This window comes from Cnephaeus nilssonii (assembly GCF_951640355.1).
Source record: "Cnephaeus nilssonii genome assembly, chromosome: 14".
In the NCBI taxonomy this organism is placed as follows: Eukaryota; Metazoa; Chordata; class Mammalia; order Chiroptera; family Vespertilionidae; genus Cnephaeus; species Cnephaeus nilssonii.
The window spans coordinates 2435587-2456424 of record NC_137085.1 but is presented as its reverse complement, the minus strand read 5'-3'; the positions used below and the strand labels follow the sequence as shown (position 1 = coordinate 2456424).

At 65.9% G+C, this 20838-nt stretch overlaps 1 protein-coding gene across 6 annotated transcripts in view; it reads right to left on the bottom strand.

The window, feature by feature from the left end:
- Positions 1–1904: 1904 nt before the first annotated feature.
- Positions 1905–20838, bottom strand: part of RALGDS (ral guanine nucleotide dissociation stimulator) — a 39604-nt gene continuing 20670 nt past the window's right edge. For 2 of the 6 annotated variants that reach the window (XM_079791221.1, XM_079791217.1), the window contains exons 2-18: positions 13626–13736; positions 12337–12530; positions 11747–11845; positions 11099–11292; positions 10495–10889; positions 9581–9796; positions 9206–9309; positions 8771–8855; positions 8322–8390; positions 7879–7965; positions 7398–7430; positions 6996–7117; positions 6722–6817; positions 6277–6478; positions 5873–6115; positions 4869–4983; positions 1906–2826 (exon numbers count right to left, since the gene is read on the bottom strand). In XM_079791221.1, coding sequence (XP_079647347.1) covers positions 2651–2826; positions 4869–4983; positions 5873–6115; positions 6277–6478; positions 6722–6817; positions 6996–7117; positions 7398–7430; positions 7879–7965; positions 8322–8390; positions 8771–8855; positions 9206–9309; positions 9581–9796; positions 10495–10889; positions 11099–11292; positions 11747–11845; positions 12337–12530; positions 13626–13736 — 2541 coding nt within the window. In that variant the 3' untranslated portion in view covers positions 1906–2650. Of the gene's footprint in view, positions 2827–4868; positions 4984–5872; positions 6116–6276; positions 6479–6721; positions 6818–6995; positions 7118–7397; positions 7431–7878; positions 7966–8321; positions 8391–8770; positions 8856–9205; positions 9310–9580; positions 9797–10494; positions 10890–11098; positions 11293–11746; positions 11846–12336; positions 12531–13625; positions 13737–20838 lie in introns of all 6 variants that reach the window. The other 4 variants (XM_079791220.1, XM_079791218.1, XM_079791222.1 and 1 more) reach the window with 4 other exon arrangements.

Here is a 20838-nt window from a genome sequence, read left to right as displayed (position 1 = left end):
CGCACTCCCTCTTTCCAAATCTGTTCATCACCCAAACAGAGACTCTGCACCCATTCAGCAGCACGCCCCTCCCCCGACTCCTGCTAGCCTCTTCTGTTTCCTCTCAACCTGCCTATTCTAGATATTTCTTTTTGTTATTGACTTTTGTTTTTTCTTATATTCTTATTGATTTCAGAGAGGAAGGGAGAGGGAGAGATAGAAACATCAATGATGAGAGAGAATTATGGATCGGCTGCCTCCTGCACGCCCCCTACTGGGGATGGAGCCCACAACCAGGGCCTGTGCCCTGACAAAATCGAACCGTGACCTCCTAGTTCATAGGTCAACGGTCAACCACTGAGCCATGCCGGCCGGGCTATTGATTTTTTTTTTTTTTTGAGAGAGAGGCAGGGAGTGAGAGAGGGACAGGGGATCGAACCCACAATCCAGGTATATGTCCTGACTGGGAATTGAACCCACGACCTTCTGGTGAATGGGATGAGTCTCCCACCAACTGAGCCACCCGGCCAGGGGTAGACCTCCGCTAAAGAAACCATCTTTTCCGGGGACACCCTGTTGCGTGGGGACCAGAACGCCCCTCCTTTGTGCGGCTGAATGACATCCCCGTGGGTGGTGTTTGGCACAGAATCGTGCCTGTGCTCTTAGGACCCTTTTATTTCTGGAAAGTCCTTAGTCAGGCCGCCCGGAGGGCCCTGAGGACGGAGCCTGGGCGGCCTCCCCGCGCCGGCGTCTGCGAGCGTCTCCCTGGAAGGAGGCCGGTCCCCGGGGCCCTGGCAGGTGTGGAGCAGCGGGTGCCGAGCCCCACGGCGGGAGTCTGAGAGCCGAGGGGCAGCCCGTCCCTATGGGACGCTCCCCAGCGAGTTTGCGAAGCCTGTGTTGCTGGCTGCGGGTGGTCCCCGGTTCCTGTCCTCTGGCTCCTGTGGTCAGCGCGGGACCGGGCAGCGACGTCGTCGCCGGGTCAGGGACCGCGGCACGGCCGAGTCCAGGCACCCGGCTGCTGTGTCTGATGAGGTGCAAGAGTCCAAATTCGATGATTCTGGTAGGTTCCCCTCCCAGCTGAACGGTTGTCTCCTGGAGAGATGACCCCCGGAGCTTCTTACTCCATTTCCTGTCTCCATTTGCCTATTCTAGATATTTCTTTTCTTCTTTAATTGATTTTTATTTTTTAATTTTTCTTCTTTGATTTTTATTTTTTATTTTTTTAGAGAGGACGGGAGGGAGAGAAGGGTGGATGTGAGAGAGACAGGGGATCACCAATGTAGTTTTTAGACACCCACCTTTCAGAGGTGGTCACTGTGCCCTGTGAATGCCCCTCGCCCTCTCCCGCCAGGGGTCCGGAGGGTTCGGTCTCAGCTCACTGCCCAGGTCCACGATGCCCCGGTCACCACACACCCTGTGGAAGGCGCAACGGGGGTGGAGGGGGGGAGAGCGGGGGGAGGAGGTATCTGTGGGAGCCAGAGACGGCCGCCCATCTGCCTCCTGCAGAGAAGCCCACAGCCCCCCACAGCTTCTTGTCTGAACACAGATGGGCGACTGCATGTCGTTTAAAGGAGCACAGATGTGTCTGGCCGGCCTGGCTCAGTGGTTGAGCACTGACCTGTGAACCGGGAGGTCACAGGTTCGATTCCTGGTCAGGGCATAGGCCCTGGTTGTGAGCGCGACCCCCAGTGGGGGGCGTGCAGGAGGCAGCCGATCCATAATTCTCTCTCATCATTGATGTTTCTCTCTCCCTCCCTCCCTCTCTGAAGTCAATAAAAATACCTTTTTTTTAAATAAAGGAGCACAGATAAAAGAACGAAAGCGCCACCCCGGGCTATGGTAGAAACAGGTTTTAATATAATATCCACGTCTAGCATTTACTATTTACAACAAATAAATATTGCCCCTCCCCCACTGGTAAACATGATTTCTGCCTTTTATACAAATGTTCAACCCCCTCCCTCCCCCCATCCTCCTTCCCCCCGGCCCGTGTGGTCCCGGGAAGCCCAGGTGCAGCGGCAGACAGCACTCAGGCTGCGGCCGGGGACTCGCGGGGCTGGTCCTCACTCGCAGGTGACGAGGGTCCCTCCTCTCCGAGGGAGGCGGGCGCGCGGGGGCCCCCGCACTCAGTGGCCTGACGGTGGATCTTTGGTGCAGCCTGCGGAAGGCTCGAGTGGTGGCGGGGCCGGGCCCCGTGGATGGCACGGCCGGTATCCGTGGGCGCGAGGAGAAACCGCAGTGGTCAGATCCAGTGGATGAGTGGGTGCCCTGGGCTGCCCGTGGGCACAGGTGGCAGTGACCACACCCGGGAAGGTGTGCGGGCGGTGTGGCGAGGGCGTGGCCCGTGGCGGGCAGGGCTCCGTGCCCCTCGGCAGCGCTCCTGGGCAATGTCGGCTAGTCCTCTGGCTCCAGAGAGCGGAAGGCACCTAAGGCGGCGAGTGGTCCCGGGGGGGGGGGGGGGGGGGGGGGCCAGGTCAGCCTGGTGACGGGCAGGCGTCAATCCCGGCAGCAGGAGGTCCAGGGAGAACCCGGAGGCGGGGAGGGTGGCCCGGGGGCAGGCTGGGCAGACGGTGCCCGCCTGGCCTGGGCCACTGTCGTCCGTAAGTGCTTGGTTGCCCAGCCAGCCCGAGCCTGGCGGGCAGCCGTGTGGCTGGGCAGCGCCAGGGACCAGCTAGAAGATGCCCTTGGCAATCCTGAGTCCCTTCTGCTTCATGCGGGGCAGAGTGGAGCTGGCGCCGTGCCGGACCTTGGGGCCCTTGGTGAAGACCCGTTTCTTCAGGACAAAGTCATAGTTGGCGGCGGAGTTCATGGCGTAGAACACGTTGGCGTTGTCCGGGATCTTCAGCTCTGGTCGGGGAGGGTAGAGGGGTGGTCAGTATGAGAGCCCCCGGGATAGGCCTGGGCTCAGCACCGAGACCTCCAAACCACCTCCAGGACCACCAGGGACCCCTCAGCGGCACGGGCCGGGGAGACCGCGCAGGCGGACTGGCCCATGAGACCTAGCGACTCCTCCCCACAGAGGGTCTGGCTCCACGGCCCCATCTCTGGAGCAGGGGAGGGTCACCCTGCTGCCTCCCACCCCCCGCCCGCCACCCCCCGCTGCCTTCGCTGACCAGGATCTCAAGCAGGAATAGGTTCTGTAGACCCCAGACCACCTCCCCGAGCCCTGCCCTGCTCAGCACAAGAGCGCGGGGCCCAGCGAAGGGCAGACCCCTGTGCCGCCGGGGGGCCGGGCACCCCCAGGCCCTGACGCTTGGCTCCTGTTTCTCACCGCCCGGCTGGCCCGGAGCCTGCTGGGCCCCACTACCCGCTGGAACCCGTGCCCGCTGCCCCGCATGGCTCCCTAGGTCCTTCACCTGTGTCGGCCTCGCGTCCCACCTCACGAAGACGGTGCAGGAAGGTGAGGGGATTTAGAAACCAACTCCCCGGGGTTGTGGGGGCCTGGCTGATGGTCGGGGCTCATGCCGGGGAGAGGGTGAGCAGCTCAGGGGAGAGGACGTGGGGGGTGACACTTACAGCTAAGCTTTATGGCACACGTATGTACCATGAGCGTATACCGGGGTGGGCAAAAGTAGGTCTACCGTGTCCGTATGGAAAACCAAACAATAATTAACAAACAATAAAAGAAACTCTGTGCTTGGTGTACTGGCAACTGTACGCCTACTTTTGCCCACCCCGCCCTGGCTGTGTTACGTCCCTGTGGGGGGTGGACACGGGAGCTTGCCCGGGGGCCCGAGCCCCAGCCTCTGGCTCCGAGTCTGTGCTACGCCGGTCCCTTCCCCAGAGTTTAGGGTCCTGAGCTTCCCCCTCAGCAGCCTCTGCCGTGGACTGAATGTCTGTCTCCCCTCAACTTTCCTGTTGAAAGCAAACCCCAAGGTGATGGGATCAAGAGGTGGGGCTCTGGGAAGGCGATGCGTTCGTGAGGGTGGGGCCCCTGTGAAAGGGATTAGCGCCCTCATAAAAGAGAGCCAGAGAGCCCCAGCCCCCAACGTGCGGGCACAGCCAGAAGTCAGAGTCTGCCACCGGGAGAGGGCCCTCGGCCGACATGGCAGGCACCCTGACCTTGGACCTCCAGCCTCCAGAACCGTGAGAAATACGGTTCTGTTGGTCATAAGGCACCCGGTCTGTGGTGGTTGGTGACACGAGCGAGTGGATGTTAACATACTGTATTTTCCGGCGTATAAGACGACCCCCAACTTTTCCAGTTAAAATATAGAGTTTGGGCCGAAACCGGTTTGGCTCAGTGGATAGAGCATTGGCCTGTGGACTCAGGGGTCCCGGGTTCGATTCCGGTCAAGGGCATGTGCCTTGGTTGCGGGCACATCCCCGGTGGGGGGTGTGCAGGAGGCAGCTGATCGATGTTTCTCTCTCATCGATGTTTCTAACTCTCTGTCCCTCTCTCTTCCTCTCTGTAAAAAATCAATAAAATATATTTACAAAAATATATAGAGAGAGAGTTTGGGATATACCCGCCCTATAAGATGACACCCGGCGTATAAGACGACCCCCGACTTTTGAGAAGATTTTCCTGGGTTAAAAAGTCGTCTTATATGCCGGAAAATACGGTACTTCCCATCCCAGCCAGAAAGTGCCCCGATGGCTGTGGGCTCGGCCGCACGGCTGCTTTTCCCAGGAGAAACGCCTTTTTTCTTCACTGAAGCTCTGAACCGGGTTCGAGACCCAGGCCCAGAAGCCCAGGGGCGGGGGCGGGGGGGAGGGGGGACAGTGAGAAAACACGGGGTGTCCAGGCCCGGCCAGGAGAGGTCAGTGTGTGTGCGAAGCCTCCCCCGCCCCTGCTGGTGCAAGTCCGAGGGGTGGGCCTGGTGCCGCTCCCGCCCGCCCGCCCTGCCTCCCCAGCCGCCGTGGCCCCTCCCCGCGGCCCCGCGTACTTCTCTCGTCTGAAATGACCTGCACCAGCTCGTAGTGCTCCGGCTGCTCCTCATCCAGGTGGTGCTTGTCCATGGCCTTGCGGATGACAGCCGGAGCCTTGTCCTGGCTGGTCACCTGGGTCGGGCGGGGACAGGCCGTCAGGGGGCTGCGGCCAGGGGCCCCCCGAACCGCGCACAGGGGCTCACAGCCTCTGGCCGGGTGCTCGGTCTGCGGGGGGCTCGCCACCACCCTGGGGAGGCCTGGCAAGGATGAGGGGTCTTTCCAATTGTTCCTGCTCCCCCTCCTCTCACAAGCCTGCCACCTCCCCCCCCACTTCCTGGGAAACCAACTGCCCCTCCACAACAGTATCCACGAGGCCGGGGCCAGACCACCCTGGAGGCGGGAGCCACGGCCCGCCCAGGGTGGAGGCTGCCGCCGTGGTCAGCACAGGCCAGGCCGACCCCTGCTGCGTCCACCCCGAGGGCCAGAGAGCAGCGGCTTCAGACATAGGGTCATCCAGGCGACTGAGGCACGGGGCACCCTACCCAGTGGTGGGGTGTGGCAGGGACCCCCACAGGTCAGTCCTGCTGGCTTGATCTTAACCTTCAAATTCCATGCAGTGTCTGATCGCTGGTCTCCCCTCCCCCCCGGCCACCAGCCGGGCACCAGCCCGTCCCCCGGAGGCAGTCATAGGTCTCTCTGCCCCCCTCTGCTCCAACCTCCAGGGACTCCCGTCTCCCCCCGACACTTCCCTGACCCGCTTACCCTGAGCCCTGCTTCTTCACCTCGGGCCTGCTCACTGCCCCTCCAACCCCTGGGGACCCCCCTCCTTGGGTCACTGCCCAGTGCTCCCCGAGACCCGTTCCCTGGCTGTGCCCGAATGTCTACTGCCCTCATCCGATCGCCGAGCCCGGCTTCTTCACTCCTGCCCTTCCTGACGCGCTGGAAGGAGGGCGGGACGGACAGGCGTCCCGTCCTGTGCTGCCTGGCAGAGTGGGGGCACGGGGCACCGCCGCCCGCTCACCAGGATGCTCTTGTACATGTTGCCGTTGTCCACGTCCAGGCTGACCCGGATGATGCAGCAGTCGCCCACCTGCTGGTTGTAGAGCGGCAGCGAGGCGCTGTAGCTGCTGACCCCCGAGACGGAGCGCTTGTGGGTGCGGGCGCTGGCCACGGGCGTGGTGGAAGCCGAGGAGGAGGAGGCGCTGCTGGACGCCGAGCTGACGCCCGAGGTCTCCGGGGACGACTGGGAGGCCGACTCCCAGAACTGTGGGGACGGCGCGGTCAGCAGCGGCCCCGAGGCCTGAAGGGCGCCCCCGGTGGGGCCCAGCTCTGGGGGCTTTGAGGGGCTTCCTGGCCCCTTTTGTGGGTGAGGGGGGGACACTGGGACCCGGAAGAGAGGGGCTGCGCAGGGCTGGGGGCAGTCACCTTCTTTTCCTGGCCGTCGGGGGACTCCGGGACGAAGCTCATGGTGATCTCCTCCACGTCGGAGCTGGAGGAGCCGGCTGAGTGGACGCTGAGTGCGTCGGCGAGGTCCCCGCTGCTGAGGTAGGGGCTGCACCTGAGCTGGTCGCAGGACTTGGAGTGCGAGCTGCCGCTGGTGCTCAGCTCCGTGCTGGGGGCCTGGCGGCTGCAAGAAGGGCTGGGTGACTTGGGGGAGGCCTCCCCTGGGACACATCCCATCCCTGCCCCCCGACACTCTGCTCCAGGCACCCCATTTGCTGAGGCCGTGTGCCATCCTTTAGCATTAGCCCCGTTTCAGAGGAGGACACCGAGGCCCTGGTCACAGGGCTGGCCGGTGAGGAGCTGGGATCTCCGTTCCAGCTGTCGGCCTCCCGCTCCCCCTGGGGGCCCCCCAGCCCGCGGCACCCACTCGCTCCAGCGCTTGACGATGGCCGTGCTCTTCCTGGCCTTCAGAGTGTTGCTGGCCGACTCGGAGGGGGGCTCCAGCTCACACGACAGGCTGTAGCTGCGGGACAGGGCGGCAGCTGTGAGCTCCCGGAGCCACGCTCCGTCTCCCTCCCGCAATGTGCCAGCGGCTGGAGTGTGGGCACCCAGCCACCTCGCCAGGCAACAGGTCAATGCCGACAAGAGCCCGAGCCGCAGGCCCTCGAGCCTGGGATGCGCCCGATCCCCGCCCGCCTCACCTCTCGGCCTCGCTGAGCCGCGCCACGGCCCGGAACCAGGCCCCGAACTGCCCCTCGGGCTCGATGCTGTAGTTGTTGCAGGCGGACTGCAGCAGCTTGATCTGGGCGATCACTTCGAATTCCTGGGGCCAGAGCGCAGGGCAGGGCGGGGAGGGCCTGAGTGGGGTGCGGGGTCACCTCCTCTTCTCTGCCCCCACCCAGGCCTGACCCGATCCTCAGCTGGGTTCCAACAGCCCCTCCCCGGGAAACTGTCCTGGATTCTCACTCCTGCTCCCCGCCCGCCCCCTCCTCTGGGAGAGGCTCTCCCTGCTGGATCCAGCTCTCCCCATGAAGATAGCAGGAAGGGGGAAGCCAGGGGGCGTCTGGTTTCCAGCCCCCAAAGTGAGGGCGGTGGCTGCTCACCTTCCTCCTCTTCTCGAAGTTGATCAGTCTCCCCTGCAAGGCAGACAGCCAACGCCCATCAGAACGTGTCCCCACGCCCATGACCACACGGACCCCCTCTCAGGCTGCACTACCGACAGCGAACACCAGGGGGCAGGGCATGCACACAAGCTTGGACCTTGGCTGGGTCCTGGGAGCTGGGCGCCGGGGCGACCTTCTCGCTCAGCCCTCAGCGACTGAATCCTCAGACAAGAAGAACCCCTTGGCTACCACATGCCTGACCTTGGAGGATGTGGCCTCGCTCGCCCATGGGCACGGCTGGCTAAACTCTCCCTGCAGCTCTGAGCCCCACAGCCAGGTGGGGAGCTGGTTACCCACTGGGATACACAGGGACCAGGGGCTGGGAGCTCAGGGCTCGCTGAGGGGCGCTCTCTCCTCTGAGGGGCGCTCTCTCCTTGGGCTTCAGGGCCTGCCCTGCCCCGCATCGCCCCGGCTCACTCACATACAGGTAGTCCTTCATGGCCGTGTCCAGCATCACCAGGTCCGTGAGAAAGGTGCCCAGGTAGGGGATGGTGCCCTGGATGACACCCTGTGACAGCGAGGTGGGCGGTGATAAGTGGGAGCCCCTCGGCCTCGGCCCCAACCCCGGGCTCCCACTCGGAGCAGCCTGGGGACCCTTAGGCGCTAATCCCCCTCCTAGTGCCCACGGACCCCAAACCCTCAGGTGACCTTCCAGGCCTGGCATTTGGCAAATCCCCAAGATGACCGGGTCTCTGACGGCCCCCCCTCCCCCGAATCCCCAGAGCCTAGCTCTCAGGGCCTCGCTCTGGTGGCTGCAACTAGTCCTCCTGGACACCAGCTGGTCTCAGGGGCAGGTCAGGCACGATGGCAGCGGGAGGGGGACGCGGGAGGCCACCCTGCCCCCCGGGCCTGGGGCACACGCACCGTCTCCTTCGGCCGCTTCTGGGCTCTCTTGGGGTTCATCTCCAGGGTGGCAAACTTGGAGGTGCCCTCCTGCCAGGGTTGAGGATGGGGTCAGCGAGGCCTTCTTCCCTTCACCCTTCGCCCCCACATGCACCCAGATCTGTCTAGTCATTCGGACCCACGCCTGGGCAGCCCCTTTGGGATCTGACACCTGGGCAGGCACGGGCCCTGCCCTGGGAAGTGAGCTCAGACGGAAGGGGGTGGCAGGGCCTGCCCAGGGGACAAGCTGGACTGGGCAGGGAAGGGATGCCCACCACGACGCCATCACCACCAGCCCAGAGGACACTGTAGGAGGGACACACGGAAGCAGGAGACTGAACCCTGCCAGGCCCCCCACCCCCCAAGGTCCAGACAAGACAGGCCCAGAAGTCTGCGAAGAGCCTTCCGCTGAGGGGCCCCGCCCACCTCACCTTGACGAGCAGCTCTCTGCTCAGCGAGTAGTTGTTCTCGTCTGAGAAGATCTCCGACAGCTTCTGGAAGACCCGCACGCTGTCCCTGGGGGGGGGGGGAGGGGGGGCGGGGGGTGAGCACAGATCCCCTTTCCTCGTGGAGCCCAAAGGCCCGAGCTGCCGGGCGCTGGTCCCGCGGTCCTAAGGGCTCCGTGGGCCTGGGGAGGGCGCTCTCGAGTGGGTCACCTGGGTCCCGTTCCCAGTTCTACTGCGTGGCTCTGTTGGGACCAGTTCTGACTTTGTGTGGCTCAGTCCAGGGCCTGACAGATAGGGAAACTGAGTCCTGAGGCAGGACTGCTGGCCTAAGGCCAATGGACGCTTCGAGACCCCACCCCACTGAGGGCCCTGCAGGCCACAGGCTCACGGAGGCAGGGCCCAGCCCCAAGGCCCGCCCACCTGGACACCTCCTCCCACGTCTTCTTCAGCCGGTGGATGGAGTTGCTCTGCAGCGCGGAGAGGATGGCGTAGAGGGACGAGAAGTTCTTGAGGACCCGGCACTCCTGGGGGGAGGGGAGCAGGGTGAGGGGGGCTGGCACCTCCCCTTCTGGGTGAGATGCCTGGGAGCCCCCCTCCCAGGGGGCCTGCGCCCCATGAATATCCCTGGGGGGCCTGAGCTCAACCCAGGAAGGAACCTAAGGAGGAAGTGAGTGGGGTGGGGCGGGGGAGCGGGGAGGGCAGACAAGTCAAGGTCATCGAGGCCCTGACGCAGAAGGGCTGCGCCACAGCCCACAGCCCTGGGAGGGGGTGAAGGCAGCCAGGGGCTCCCCATACCCTGGCCACCTCGATCCAGTGCTCCACCACCCTGGCCCTGGCCCGGGCCGAGGCGCTGCGGTCCCCCAGGCACGTGGTGATGACGCAGTTGGCCACGCTGTTGAACTGGCTGACGGTGGCCCGCACGGTGGGCGCCAGGTGCTCCTTGCCCTTCTTGTCGCGCTGGGACCAGATGGAGCCCAGGCAGTGGTAGGGCACCACCTTCTTGAACAGCTCCTGGGGGGAGGGGCGTGTCACTCGGCCCCCCACACCCCCGCCAGCACCGGACCCCCAGTCCCAGGCAGGGCCCTGGTCCGTGCTGGGGGCCTGGAAGCGGAGGCTGTGGCTGAGCGGCGGAGCCCCTGGGTCTTGTTCCCTGCCTGTGGGCACCGGCACGCGAGGGACCCGGGATGAAACGCTGGCGGGGCGTGTGGCGTCTTCACCAGCCGCCCTCACTAACCGCGGGCACCACCCCAAGCGGCACCGGGGGGCCCTGAGCCCCTCCACCTGTGCCCCTCCCGGTCCAGATGCTCATCCTTGTGGGTCCACAGCTGGAGGTGTGGCCTAGGCTGCCCGGGGGCCAGGATACCTCCGGTGCCTAGGAGGTGCTGGGGCTGGTGAGGCCTCCTGGGCAGATGGGGGAGCTCCCTCCCCCCCCCCAAACAGCCAGGCTCCCCAATTTTCTATTGTTCCACTTCCTTTAGCCCTCAGTTACTCTGTGCAGAGGGGGTGGGGTGGGGTCCCCGCTCCACAGTCCGCAGGGAAATGGAGGCCTTGGGGACAAGAAGCTTGCCCGGGTCCCCCGGTTTGCAGTGCTGGAGCTGGGGGTGGGGGTGGGGCCAGGGCACCAGCTCTGGACCAGGGAACGCCCGCGTGGGCAGCCGAAGCCGGAGGACGGAGCGCCCTCCCGCCCGCCCGCGGAGCAGACTGCTCACCGCGTCCATCAGGGTGAACTGCTCTGCCACGAGGTCGGGAGGGAACGCCAGGAGGTGAGGCCTCTCCTCGCGCAGCCCGTTCTCTGCGGCCACAGGCGAAGGCCAGGGGGGCTCAGGCGCTGGAGCCGGCTCTAGCTCCAGACTTTGCGACAGAGCCGGCTCCAGCTCTGGGGTTGCCGCTGGAGTGGGTCCCGGGGCGGCCTCTCGCTCTGGAGCTGGTTCGCGAGTGGGCTCAGGCTCTCCAGCCAGCACCAGCTCCTGCTCCGAAGCCAGCACTGGACTGAGCACTAGACTGGGCGCTGGAGCGGGCGCTGGAGCAGGCGATGGAGCCGGCTCCTGCTCTGAAGTTGGCACAGGACTGGGTGCTGGAGCTGGAGCTGGAGCTGGTGATAGAGCTGTAACAGGAGAAAAGTTCAGCAACACGCCCGCTTTCCCACGCCACTGCCTTCAGGAGAAGCCCCAGCCCAGGACGTCTTCCCCACCCGCAGTCCAGGTGGGTAGTCCGAGGCCAGTCTTTGCTCCTGGCCTGCCCCACGCCGGCCTCTGGAGGCTCCTCTGTGTCCAGCACTGACCCCACCCCACGGCCCACCCCCATTCTCCTCACCCTCCAGCTCCGCCTCCGTGAGCTCTGCGCTCTCCAGCTGAGCCAGGAGCAGGTGCGCGCGGCGCTCCAGGTCCGAGCCAGGCATGTTGAGCTGCACGTAGGCCACCAGCTGCTTGAGGCAGGGGAAGCCCGGGGGCTGGTTGAAGTCCTCCGAGTACTGGTCCAGCCAGGTGCCCAGGATGGAGGAGATGGCACTGGGCGGGGGGCAGCAGAGTCAAAGGCCTGGCTCCCCCTCCATGCGGCCCTCCCATGGCCCGTGCGGGCTGGACTCTGGGCCCGTCCCTGCCCATCCAGAGGCCAGTCCCCCTGCCCACCGCACTGGGCTGTGCAGGCCGGGGCGGACGAGGTAGGGCCGGGTGTGAGCCGGGCGCTCCCACACCACCTGTCCCGGGCGCCCGGACAGGGACGGGGCCAGCAGGGCTGGGCGGGCTGTGGGGAGGACGGTTCTCTCCGGGGGGCTGGCTCTGGGTCCCCAGCCTCCCTCTGCTCCCTGGGGCCGAGGGCCCACCCACAGCTCCCCACTCTTTCCCTCCTGCAGGAGCCCTCAGGCGCCAGGGAAGCGGGGGCCAGGGTTCTGCCCACCCCGCAGCCTCGGCCCCAAAGGTCCCCCCGCGGCGACGAGGCCCTCCCAGGACCGAGCGCACTCACTTCCTCAGGTGGTCCTGGGGCCCGCCGTCCTCGTGGGCGTACGGGAGGATGCATCCGTATCTAGAGGAGGCCGTGAGGGCGTCACATCTACCGAACCTGCTGTGACGGCTGCTGTTACTGGCCGCCCCGCCCCCCGCTGGGCCGGAGCCTGGAGGGCAGGGGTTTATCTGCGTTTTGCACCTAATTATGTTCCAATTCCGTGCCCAGAAAAGTGCCCGCACACAGGAGGGGCTTCACACACGTTTGTGGGATGAATGAACCCCAACTGGCACCTCACAGATGTCCGAGTGGGCCTGGGGCCCCCACCCCGCCCCCAGGGCCCTTGCGCTGGCACTCGGGGAGGGGACCCCCAGATAGAAGCTGGAACCTCTACTCAAATGAGAGCTGTTTCACCCCAGGGCACAGGGCGACGGGGCTTGAGGCAGAGAGCTGCTTTGGCGGGAGAGTTAAGTCAGCCCCCAGCAGTCCTGACAACCTGGGAGGCTGCTGGTGTTCACATGAGCAAACCGAGGCTCAGAGAGGGCGAGGGGTTCTCCCGGAGACACACAGCAGCAGGTGGGGGAGCCGTGCTGTGGAGGGCGGGCGCTCACCGTCTGAACAGCAGGTCCAGGACCTGCTGGGTGGTGGTGAAGGTGCGGTAGGTGCACAGGAAGATGGTGACGTAGGAGAGGTCGCTGCCCTGGAAGGCGGGCACCAGGTGCTCCACCAGCTTCTCCAGCGTGCCCGCCTTCACCGTGCGCACCTTGCAGGTCTCGTACAGGCTCAGGGCCGACTCGTTTTCACACTGGGGTGGGCAGAGGAGGCCGTGTGGGCAGAGGCAGCAGCAGGGACCCCCAGAAGGGTGAGGGCTGGAGCGCAGATGAGCTCCCAGGCGCGCGGGGACTTGTGGCAGGAGGTGGGACGTGAGTGTCCCCCCAGAAAAAGGTCCTCACGTTTAAAAGTCGATCTGAGCCCTGGCCGGTGTGGCTCAGTGGATAGAGTGTCGGCCTGCGGACTGAAGGGTTCCGGGTTCAATTCCGGCCAACGGCACATGCCTGGGTTGCAGGCTCGACCCCCAGTAGGGGGCGTGCAGGAGGCAGCTGATCCATGATTCTCTCTCATCATTGATGTTTCTCTCTCTCTCTCCCTCTCCCTTCCTCTCTGAAATCAGTAAAAATACATTTTAAAAAAATAAAAAAAGAAGTTGATCTGAGGGGGTGATGGGAAAGGCAAGGCCTGCAGGCCACCTGCTAGCTGAGCCCCTCCCCGTGGTGAGAGCATCCCCCGAGCCCTGGCGGCACGGCCCTTTCCAGAGGCAAGGACGCGGCTTGTCAGGGCGGGAGGGAGGGCGCACAGGGCACTGAGCGCAGGGCGGTGCCAATGGCCGCGGGAGCCGGGAGCCGACCAGGTCCCAGGCCCTGAGGGGCTGGATCACCGTGGCAACCGGCCTCCCTTCTGGAATGCCGGCCTCGGCTCCGACCTGGAGGGGCCACAGGCTGTGCTCACCGAGAGACCAGCCAGCCCCCCCCCCTTTTTGGGGTGAAAACAGCCCTTCCTACGAAGTGTGGGGATGTTGAGGCTCGGAGGTGTGGGAGGACGGTCAGAACAGCGCCACGGGACGGCGGGGAGCAGCGGCCAAAACAGGAAACGCGGGCCGGACGCACAAACACTCCCCAACGAGCAGGGAGGGGCCGGTGGAAAGCGTCCTTTCCGATGTCACACACGTGTGCGAGCAGGGACTGCACCTGGCCACGCTGGGGCGGGCGGGGGGCGATTCCTTTGGGAGCTGGGCTGTGGGGCCCAGGGCAGGAAAGCCCTGGGGGAAAGTGGGTGCAGTCCCAGGGCGGCAGGTGGACCCCGGGCCTGCTCGGCGCCACGCTGCGCAGCCCCCCACACTCACCCCGAGCCGGCGCTGGCCCTTGCCGGCCGCGTGGTGCACCTGCACCTTGCGCAGGGAGATGGAGTAGACGACCCCGTTGACCAGCTCCTCGCCAATCTCCTGTGTGGAGCTCTGCAAAGACAGCGCCCGGCGCGGGCGGGGTCAGGGCCCTGCCGGCCGACGCTGCAGGGGGCGCCCCCTGCACCCTGTCCCCCGGGGAGGCCCCATCAGTGGCCACACACACCTCAATCCAGAATGAACCAGGACAGCCTGAGAACGGCTTTCTCTCGGGGCAACCCCCTCGGTGCCGCCGGCCAGGAGCCGGGTGTGGACAAGACGAGCCCACCTCTCAACAGCCTGCTCCTGCCCAGGGTGCCCCCCCAGACAAGCACCGTGACCGGTCACCTCACAGGTGGGCACGTGGAGGCCGGGAGAAGGGCAACCTGTCCGAGTCACGCGGCTGCAGGTGAGCGGTGACCTGGGACCCCCCGGCCCCGGCAGAGGCACCCAGGGGGACACGGCGCCCCCCCCCCCGCCCCTCCTCCGCGCAGCCTGCCCCCAAACCCCAGCAGACCCCGCAGGAGAGCGGCTCCTCCCGGCCCAGGCCTGCAGCCAGCATCACGGGGCTGGGCAGCTGCGGGGCCTCCCCGAGGCCACGTGCGAGGCCGCTTCCTTCCCTTTCTGCTCATTCAGGCCTTGTGCCTTCTTGGGCAACAGAGGACTTCCCCGCTCCCCGTCGTCACGTGCGCGGGGACAGGGTGAGGAAGAGGACAGTGCTGAGCAGGCTGCCGGCCGGGGCTCTGCGGGGGCCCAAAGCCATGGGACCGGCTGGGCCAGGAAGCGGGGTCAGCCGGCTGCAGCCCGGCCCCCTTGTTTTCGGAGGCAGCGGCCCCGTCCCACGGTCAGCCGGCCCTGCCAGGGGAGGGTGCACTGCAGGGGGAGGGGGCCTAGGAGTAAAGGTGCCAACCTCCGAGGGCTCGGGAGGAGCCGGGGGGAGGTGCCGGCGGGCACACGGCCATCAATCACACGGTCAGTGACAGCAGCGGGGACCACGCACAGGTCAGTGCCCCCGGCAGGGTGGGCGTGGACCTCAGAGGAGGCCCAGTGCCAAGCGCTGACTCAGCCTGGGCCACGACGGCCCTGCCCTGAAGCCCGGGCCTGCGGGGGCTCCTGGGCCGGAACCTGGTGCCGGCATCCTGTACCATAACCCGAGGTGACGGCCCCCCGGAGTCAGGGCCGGGAGGGGGCCTGGGAGGCTCTGGGGGGCCCGGGAGCCGCCTTCCGGAAGCCCATGTCCTCCGACCCAAGGCCGCCCTCCTGCTCTGGGCACCGAACCAGCGGGAAAGCCGCTGCAATCACACCGGCTCCTGAGCCTGCGCCGCCTCCTCCAGGGAGACAGCCAGGCGTTTCCTGGAAGTTAGCAGGGAGCCCACAGCAGACGTGCCCCCACCAGCAGCACCTCCCACACCCACACCCCCCACAGCCCTTCAGCGAGGAGGGGAATTCCTCCTCCTGAAGCAGAAAAACAGAAACAGATGCGTCCAGCCTTCCCCACACCCCGCCCTGCCTGGAAGAGCCCCTGGGGGAGGGGCAGACGAGGACTTCAGGGGCCTGTTAGCCCTGCCGCCCCCACCCAGCCAGGGCCTGGCCGCCCCCACGTCTCCTCCAAGTCCCAGGGGCTGCCTCCCACAGAGGCCTGTCCCGCTCCTGGGATTCCAGCCACATCTGGCCCCGCTGGGAGCCACACCGTCCTGAGCGCCCACGGTCCTGCCAGTTTGGAGGCTGTGCAGGACCCGCTGCCAGAGGGCACTGGACTTGAACCCCTCGGGAGCCCACACAGCACCTGGCTCCCCCGGGCCTCCATCCAGGCCTGCTGGACAGAGCGCTCCCTGGCCAGGCTAACCCGCGGGCAGGGCCCGGCCTCAGGTCTAAATAGCGGCTCTGCACCGAGCCATGGGCCTTGCTGGCTGGGAGCAGCTGGCTGGCCCTGCCTGGGCGTCATGTGATCCCTGAGCCCTTCCCCCACCCCAGGGGCCCCCTCTGCCAGCCGGCTGGGGGGCAGGGCGGGATGCTGAGCACACAGGCTGGGCTGGGGAGTCACTGCCCCAGCGGAGCTAACCCCGTCCTCCCTGTCGCCTCCCGCAGCAGCCGCAGGGACAGCCCAGACCACGGCAGCATCTGAGTGCGGGCACCGTGTAAGCCGGCTACCGAGAGGCAGGCGCAGGCTCTAGGGGAGCTCCCGGGTCCCGGGCGGAGGGGGGCACCGGTTCCCTGCGCTCACCCCCCTGCCAGGGAAGGAAAGCAGCCGAAGCCCGGGCATCCGCCCCCAGAGCCCACACGTAACCCTGGGCCACCTGTGAGCAGAGCGGGCTGCGGGCCAGCAGCAGCGTGGGCAGCAGGCCCCGTGGGCACTGGCAGGGGCTGGGGGCCTCGGGGAGGGGGACGGCCTAGCAGACAGCTGTCCTGAGGGTCGGCGTCCACAGGGCAGCACTGAGCTGTTAGGAGGAGACTGTCACATGGATGCTGTGTCCTCAGGGGGCAGAGCCTCCTGTCCCACCCACGCAGGCACCCCAGGGCCCTGGGACCCCCTCCGAGCTGCGCCTTCCAGCACCTGGGTCCAGGGGAGTGAAGGAGTGGGGTGCCCCCAGGCCCTGGTGAGCAGAGGCCAGCAGAATGGGCACCCAGGGTGTCCCACAGCCCGCTGTCCCTCCGGGTGCAGCCCCGAGCCCCTGGGTGGCATCTGTTAATGTGTCACCGGGTCAGCCTTCTCGGAGGGGCGGGCCAGCAGGGTGCTGTCCCCAGGGATTGTAGGTCAAGCCCACCAGCCCCCCAAGCCCACCAGCCCCCCAAGCCCACCAGCCCCCAGCAACCCACCAGCCCCCACAGCCCACCAGCCCCCGCAGCCCCAGGTGCATGAGCCCCTCCCAGAGCCCAGCAGACCCCAGAGCACGGCCCCGCCTGAAGGGCTCTGACTCCCAGCTCTACCGAGCCTCCGCCCTCGGCCTCAGTGAGCTCGCCTGTAAAATGGGGAGAAGAGCCTCTCTCTAACGGGGTCACAGTGGCGGCCACGAGGCTCGCACCCAGACCGGCGCCTGGCACACGGAAGCGCCCAGGAAGCGGGACCTGCTGCTGCTGTGGGACGGCTGGCACGTCCCAGGCCCTCCCTCCCCCCGCCTCCCACCCCCCCCCCCCCGGCCCAGCTGAGGCTGAAAAACCTCCCGGGAAACCTGTGGGAGACCTGCCAGAGGCTCCGGGAACCCGGAGGGGGGCCGATTCACCCTGAACGTCTGAGGGTTGGAGCCAGCCGCGCAGCTTGCTGACTTTTTCGCCTTCTGCTCGAAAGCAGGCGCTCCAACGGGAGGCAGATCAAGAGGGACCCAGGGATTCCAGGGACCAGGCCACGCTCCTCAGCCCCAGGCGCCCATTACACAGAGCGGGAGACTGAGGCCGGAGGAGGACCACGCAGACAGTGTCCGGGCTGAGGAGAGATCCAAGTCCTGGCTCGTCTCTTAGACCCGTGGTCGGCAAACTCATTAGTCCACAGAGCCAAATATCAACAGTACAACGATTGAGATTTCTTTTGAGAGCCAATTTTTTTAAACTTAAACTTCTTCTAACGCCACTTCTTCAAAATAGACTCGCCCAGGCCGTGGTATTTTGTGGAAGAGCCACACTCAAGGGGCCAAAGAGCCGCATGTGGCTCGCGAGCCGCAGTTTGCCGACCACGGGACTAGGGCATCGGCCCAGGGCCGGGAGGATGAAGATGTCGTTCACACGTGACCCTGCTGGTGCCTGCACGGAGCCCCACAGCACAGATGGCCCAGAGGGGACGTAAGGTCAGCCTGGATAAGGGTGGGCCACTCTCCCGGGCGAGACACTGCACCCACAGAGGCAGCCTGGGCTGGGGACCCCTCACCCACAGAGGCAGCCTGGGATGGGGCCCCTCACCCACAGAGGCAGCCTGGGATGGGGGCCCTCACCCACAGAGGAAGCTGGGGCTGGGGGCCCTCACCCACAGAGGTAGCCTGGGCTGGGGGACCCTTACCCACAGAGGCAGCCTGGGCTGGGGGACCCTCACCCACAGAGGCAGCCTGGGCTGGGGGACCCTCACCCACAGAGGCAGCCTGGGCTGGGGCCCCTCACGGCGTCTGATTTCCAGGGCAGCCACAAAGCTCAGTGACTCCAGAAATCGGAGTTTGGAGGCTGTGCTGAGCCCCAAAGAGGCTGACCCGTCTCCCCAAGAACCTGCCACCAGCCTGAGCCCAGCTCGTTAAATGTGCCTCCGTGGGGAGGAGAGACCGACCTGCAGGCTGGCCCTGCCCACTCCCATCCTCCCTCCTGCCCATCCTGACGGTCAGGGCCAGGGGTCCCCGGGGGCCAGGCCTGCGAGGGGACATGGCTGGTGACGGCCGAGGAGGAAGGGGGGGGGGGCCTGGCCCCCGGAGGTGTAGGGTGGGGCTGGCTGAAGGTCCAGTCCCAACAGCAATGGCACGGACCACGGTGTCCAGCACACCTGGGCACTTCCTGGGCGCCAGGCCCTCGGCGGGCACACTCATTGCATTTAATCCTCCCCACACCTCACGTGATGGATGAGGACAGAGCGGGCGGGAGCTCGCCCAGGCCAGGAGCCAGGAAGTGGCAGCTGGGGCAGGGACTTGAACCCCGGCCTGTGACTCTCCTGTCCTACGGAGACACACCCAGGCCTCGCTCCACTGGTGGCCGCCGTGGAGGCAGCCTCAGAACAGAGTCTCTCCCTGGTCACACGGATGCGGGAAAGAGACCAGTGATGGGAAGGACTTCCTGGGGTCACCCAGCCAGCTGGGGGTGGCAGGCCCAGCGTACCCACAGATGGGCCCCCACAGGCCCGAGGTTCAGCTCCAAGGACGGCCCCCGGAGCCTGGGCAGGACACACACCGGGGCAGCCGCCGCCTGTCGGCTCTGACGCCGTGCCAGGCGCTGCGGGGACTGCTTGTCAGGCCGCCTGTCTCGCGCGGTCCTCCCCAGAAGCCTCCGCGGAGGAACCGGCACAGGCCCGTTGTACAGAAAAGGAAACCGAGGCCCAGGGCGCAGGAGCAGGGCAGGCTGCGGGCCGAGCCAGCACTCCAGGGCCCCTCCTGCTGGAGAACAGCCTTACCCCGAGGCGTGACAGAGCAGGCTGTGCAGGCCGCCCACCTTCGGCGAGGAAAGTGCCAGAGCAACACCCGCACCCGGATTCCCCCCGCAGCCCTGTGCCGGGTGCTCCCGCCCTGCCCGCCCGGCCGCCTGGCTCTCCGCTCACTCCCGGCCCCGCCGCCTCCTGCGCTAGGCCGCGGGCGTCAACTCTCGGATCCTCGGAAGTGGGTCAGGAGTCGCTTCACTGGAGCTGTGGGTCCAGGAGCACAGCGTTTCCGGACCTGCCAGGCTGGAGGCCCACGCCTGGGCAGGGGCCGCAGTGCCACGCCCAGGGAGCCGTCGGGGCCACCAGCCAGCAGCCCCTGAAACCGCCCCACCGGCTCGATCAGGGGCCACGGAGGGCCGGTGCTAAACCGATTCCAATGAAGACGGGGCCGGGTACGTCCAATTCACGGGCGGTCCCGCTTCTCCCAGGGCTGACCCCACCCCCACTCCCACCCCGGGCCCTCCCTGAGCGTCCGCACACACAGCCCAGCGTGCTCAAGTCTCCCCAGCCAGAACCAGCCAGCCGGGCACCCGCCCTCCTCCTGCAGCCCCTGAGGAGCAGAGCAAGAGGGAACCGGGGGCTTGTGGGGTCCCTGCAAATGGCAGGCAGACACAGACACGGGCACCTTAGGCCATGCCTCTGGGGCCTCCAGGGTCAAGGCCCTGGGGGCTAACCTGAAGCTCTGCGTACAGTGTGGTCAGGAGGCCAGATGACCCTGAGGAGGCAGGCAGGCTGGAAGGAGACCCCGTGTGTCTCCACCCCAAGAACAGAGAAGCGCTCCCCCCCATTCCATCCCACCCACAGACTCTCTCAGGCCTTGCAGGCCCGCTGCCTGGGTCAGAGCCCTGCCTCTGCCACTTGCTCGCTTCGAGAGGCTGTGCGATCCAATTACCTCCAGCGCCTCAGTTGTTCCTTCTGCTAAATGGGCTGACAGTCCTGAACGCGGGGGACACAATGCATGGAATTACTCAGCACTGGGCCTCCCACAGAGTTCTGGCTCCTATGCGCTGTTATCTTAAACCTTGGGGGGCTTGCTGAGGGCTTGCATCTTCCTGGAACGCCCCCCCTCTCCCCCCAGCGTGCTCTGGCCACAGCACTTGGCCTTCCTCTGACCTCTAAGCATCCCTGCCCCTCACCTGGCCACGGCTCTGGGCTGCCTGGGCCTGGTTCCATTTTCCCACAGCCCCAACGTCCTCCTCGTGAACTTGACGTTGCCTCGATGGCGAGCCGTCTCTGACCCCTCTGGTCCCGAGTGCACAGTAGGTGCCCAGGAGAACACAGCCCAGGTTCAAGTCCTGGCTGCGCCCTTCTCGGCTGTGTGCTGTGCGTACGTCCAGCTCAGGGGCTCTGGTCCCCTAGCCCAGTGGTCGGCAAACTGCGGCTCGCGAGCCACATGCGGCTCTTTGGCCCCTTGAGTGTGGCTCTTCCACAAAATCCCACGTGCGGGCGCGCACGTACAGTGCGATTGAAACTTCGTGGCCCGCCGAAACCGGTTTGGCTCAGTGGATAGAGCGTCGGCCTGCAAACTGAAAGGTCCCAGGTTCGATTCCGGTCAAGGGCATGTACCTTGGTTGCGGGCACATCCCCAGTAGCGGGTGTGCAGGAGGCAGCTGGTCGATGTTTCTCTCTCATCGACGTTTCTAGCTCTCTATCCCTCTCCCTTCCTCCCTGTGAAAATCAATAAAATATATTAAAAAAAAAAAAAAGAAAAGAAACTTCGTGGCCCATGCGCAGAAGTCGGGTTTCGGCCTGGGCGAGTCTCTTTTGAAGAAGTGGCGTTAGAACACTCAAGGGGCCAAAGAGCCGCATGTGGCTCGCGAGCCGCGGTTTGCCGACCGCTGCCCTAGACAGGGGGGCTGGCACCTGCCTGGAGGGCTGGAGGGGGAGGTGGCGCCTGCATCCAGTAGATGCTACAGGCCAGAGAGCGGCCTGGCCGAGGCAGCGGCCGCCCGGACCCGGGGCCGGTGACCTCCCGAGAGCACAGACCGCACAGGCGCAGCTGGGTCAGCGGTGGCTTGGCTTAGAATCAAGATGACGAGGGAGCACATGCCCAGATGTGCGAGGACATCTGGCAGC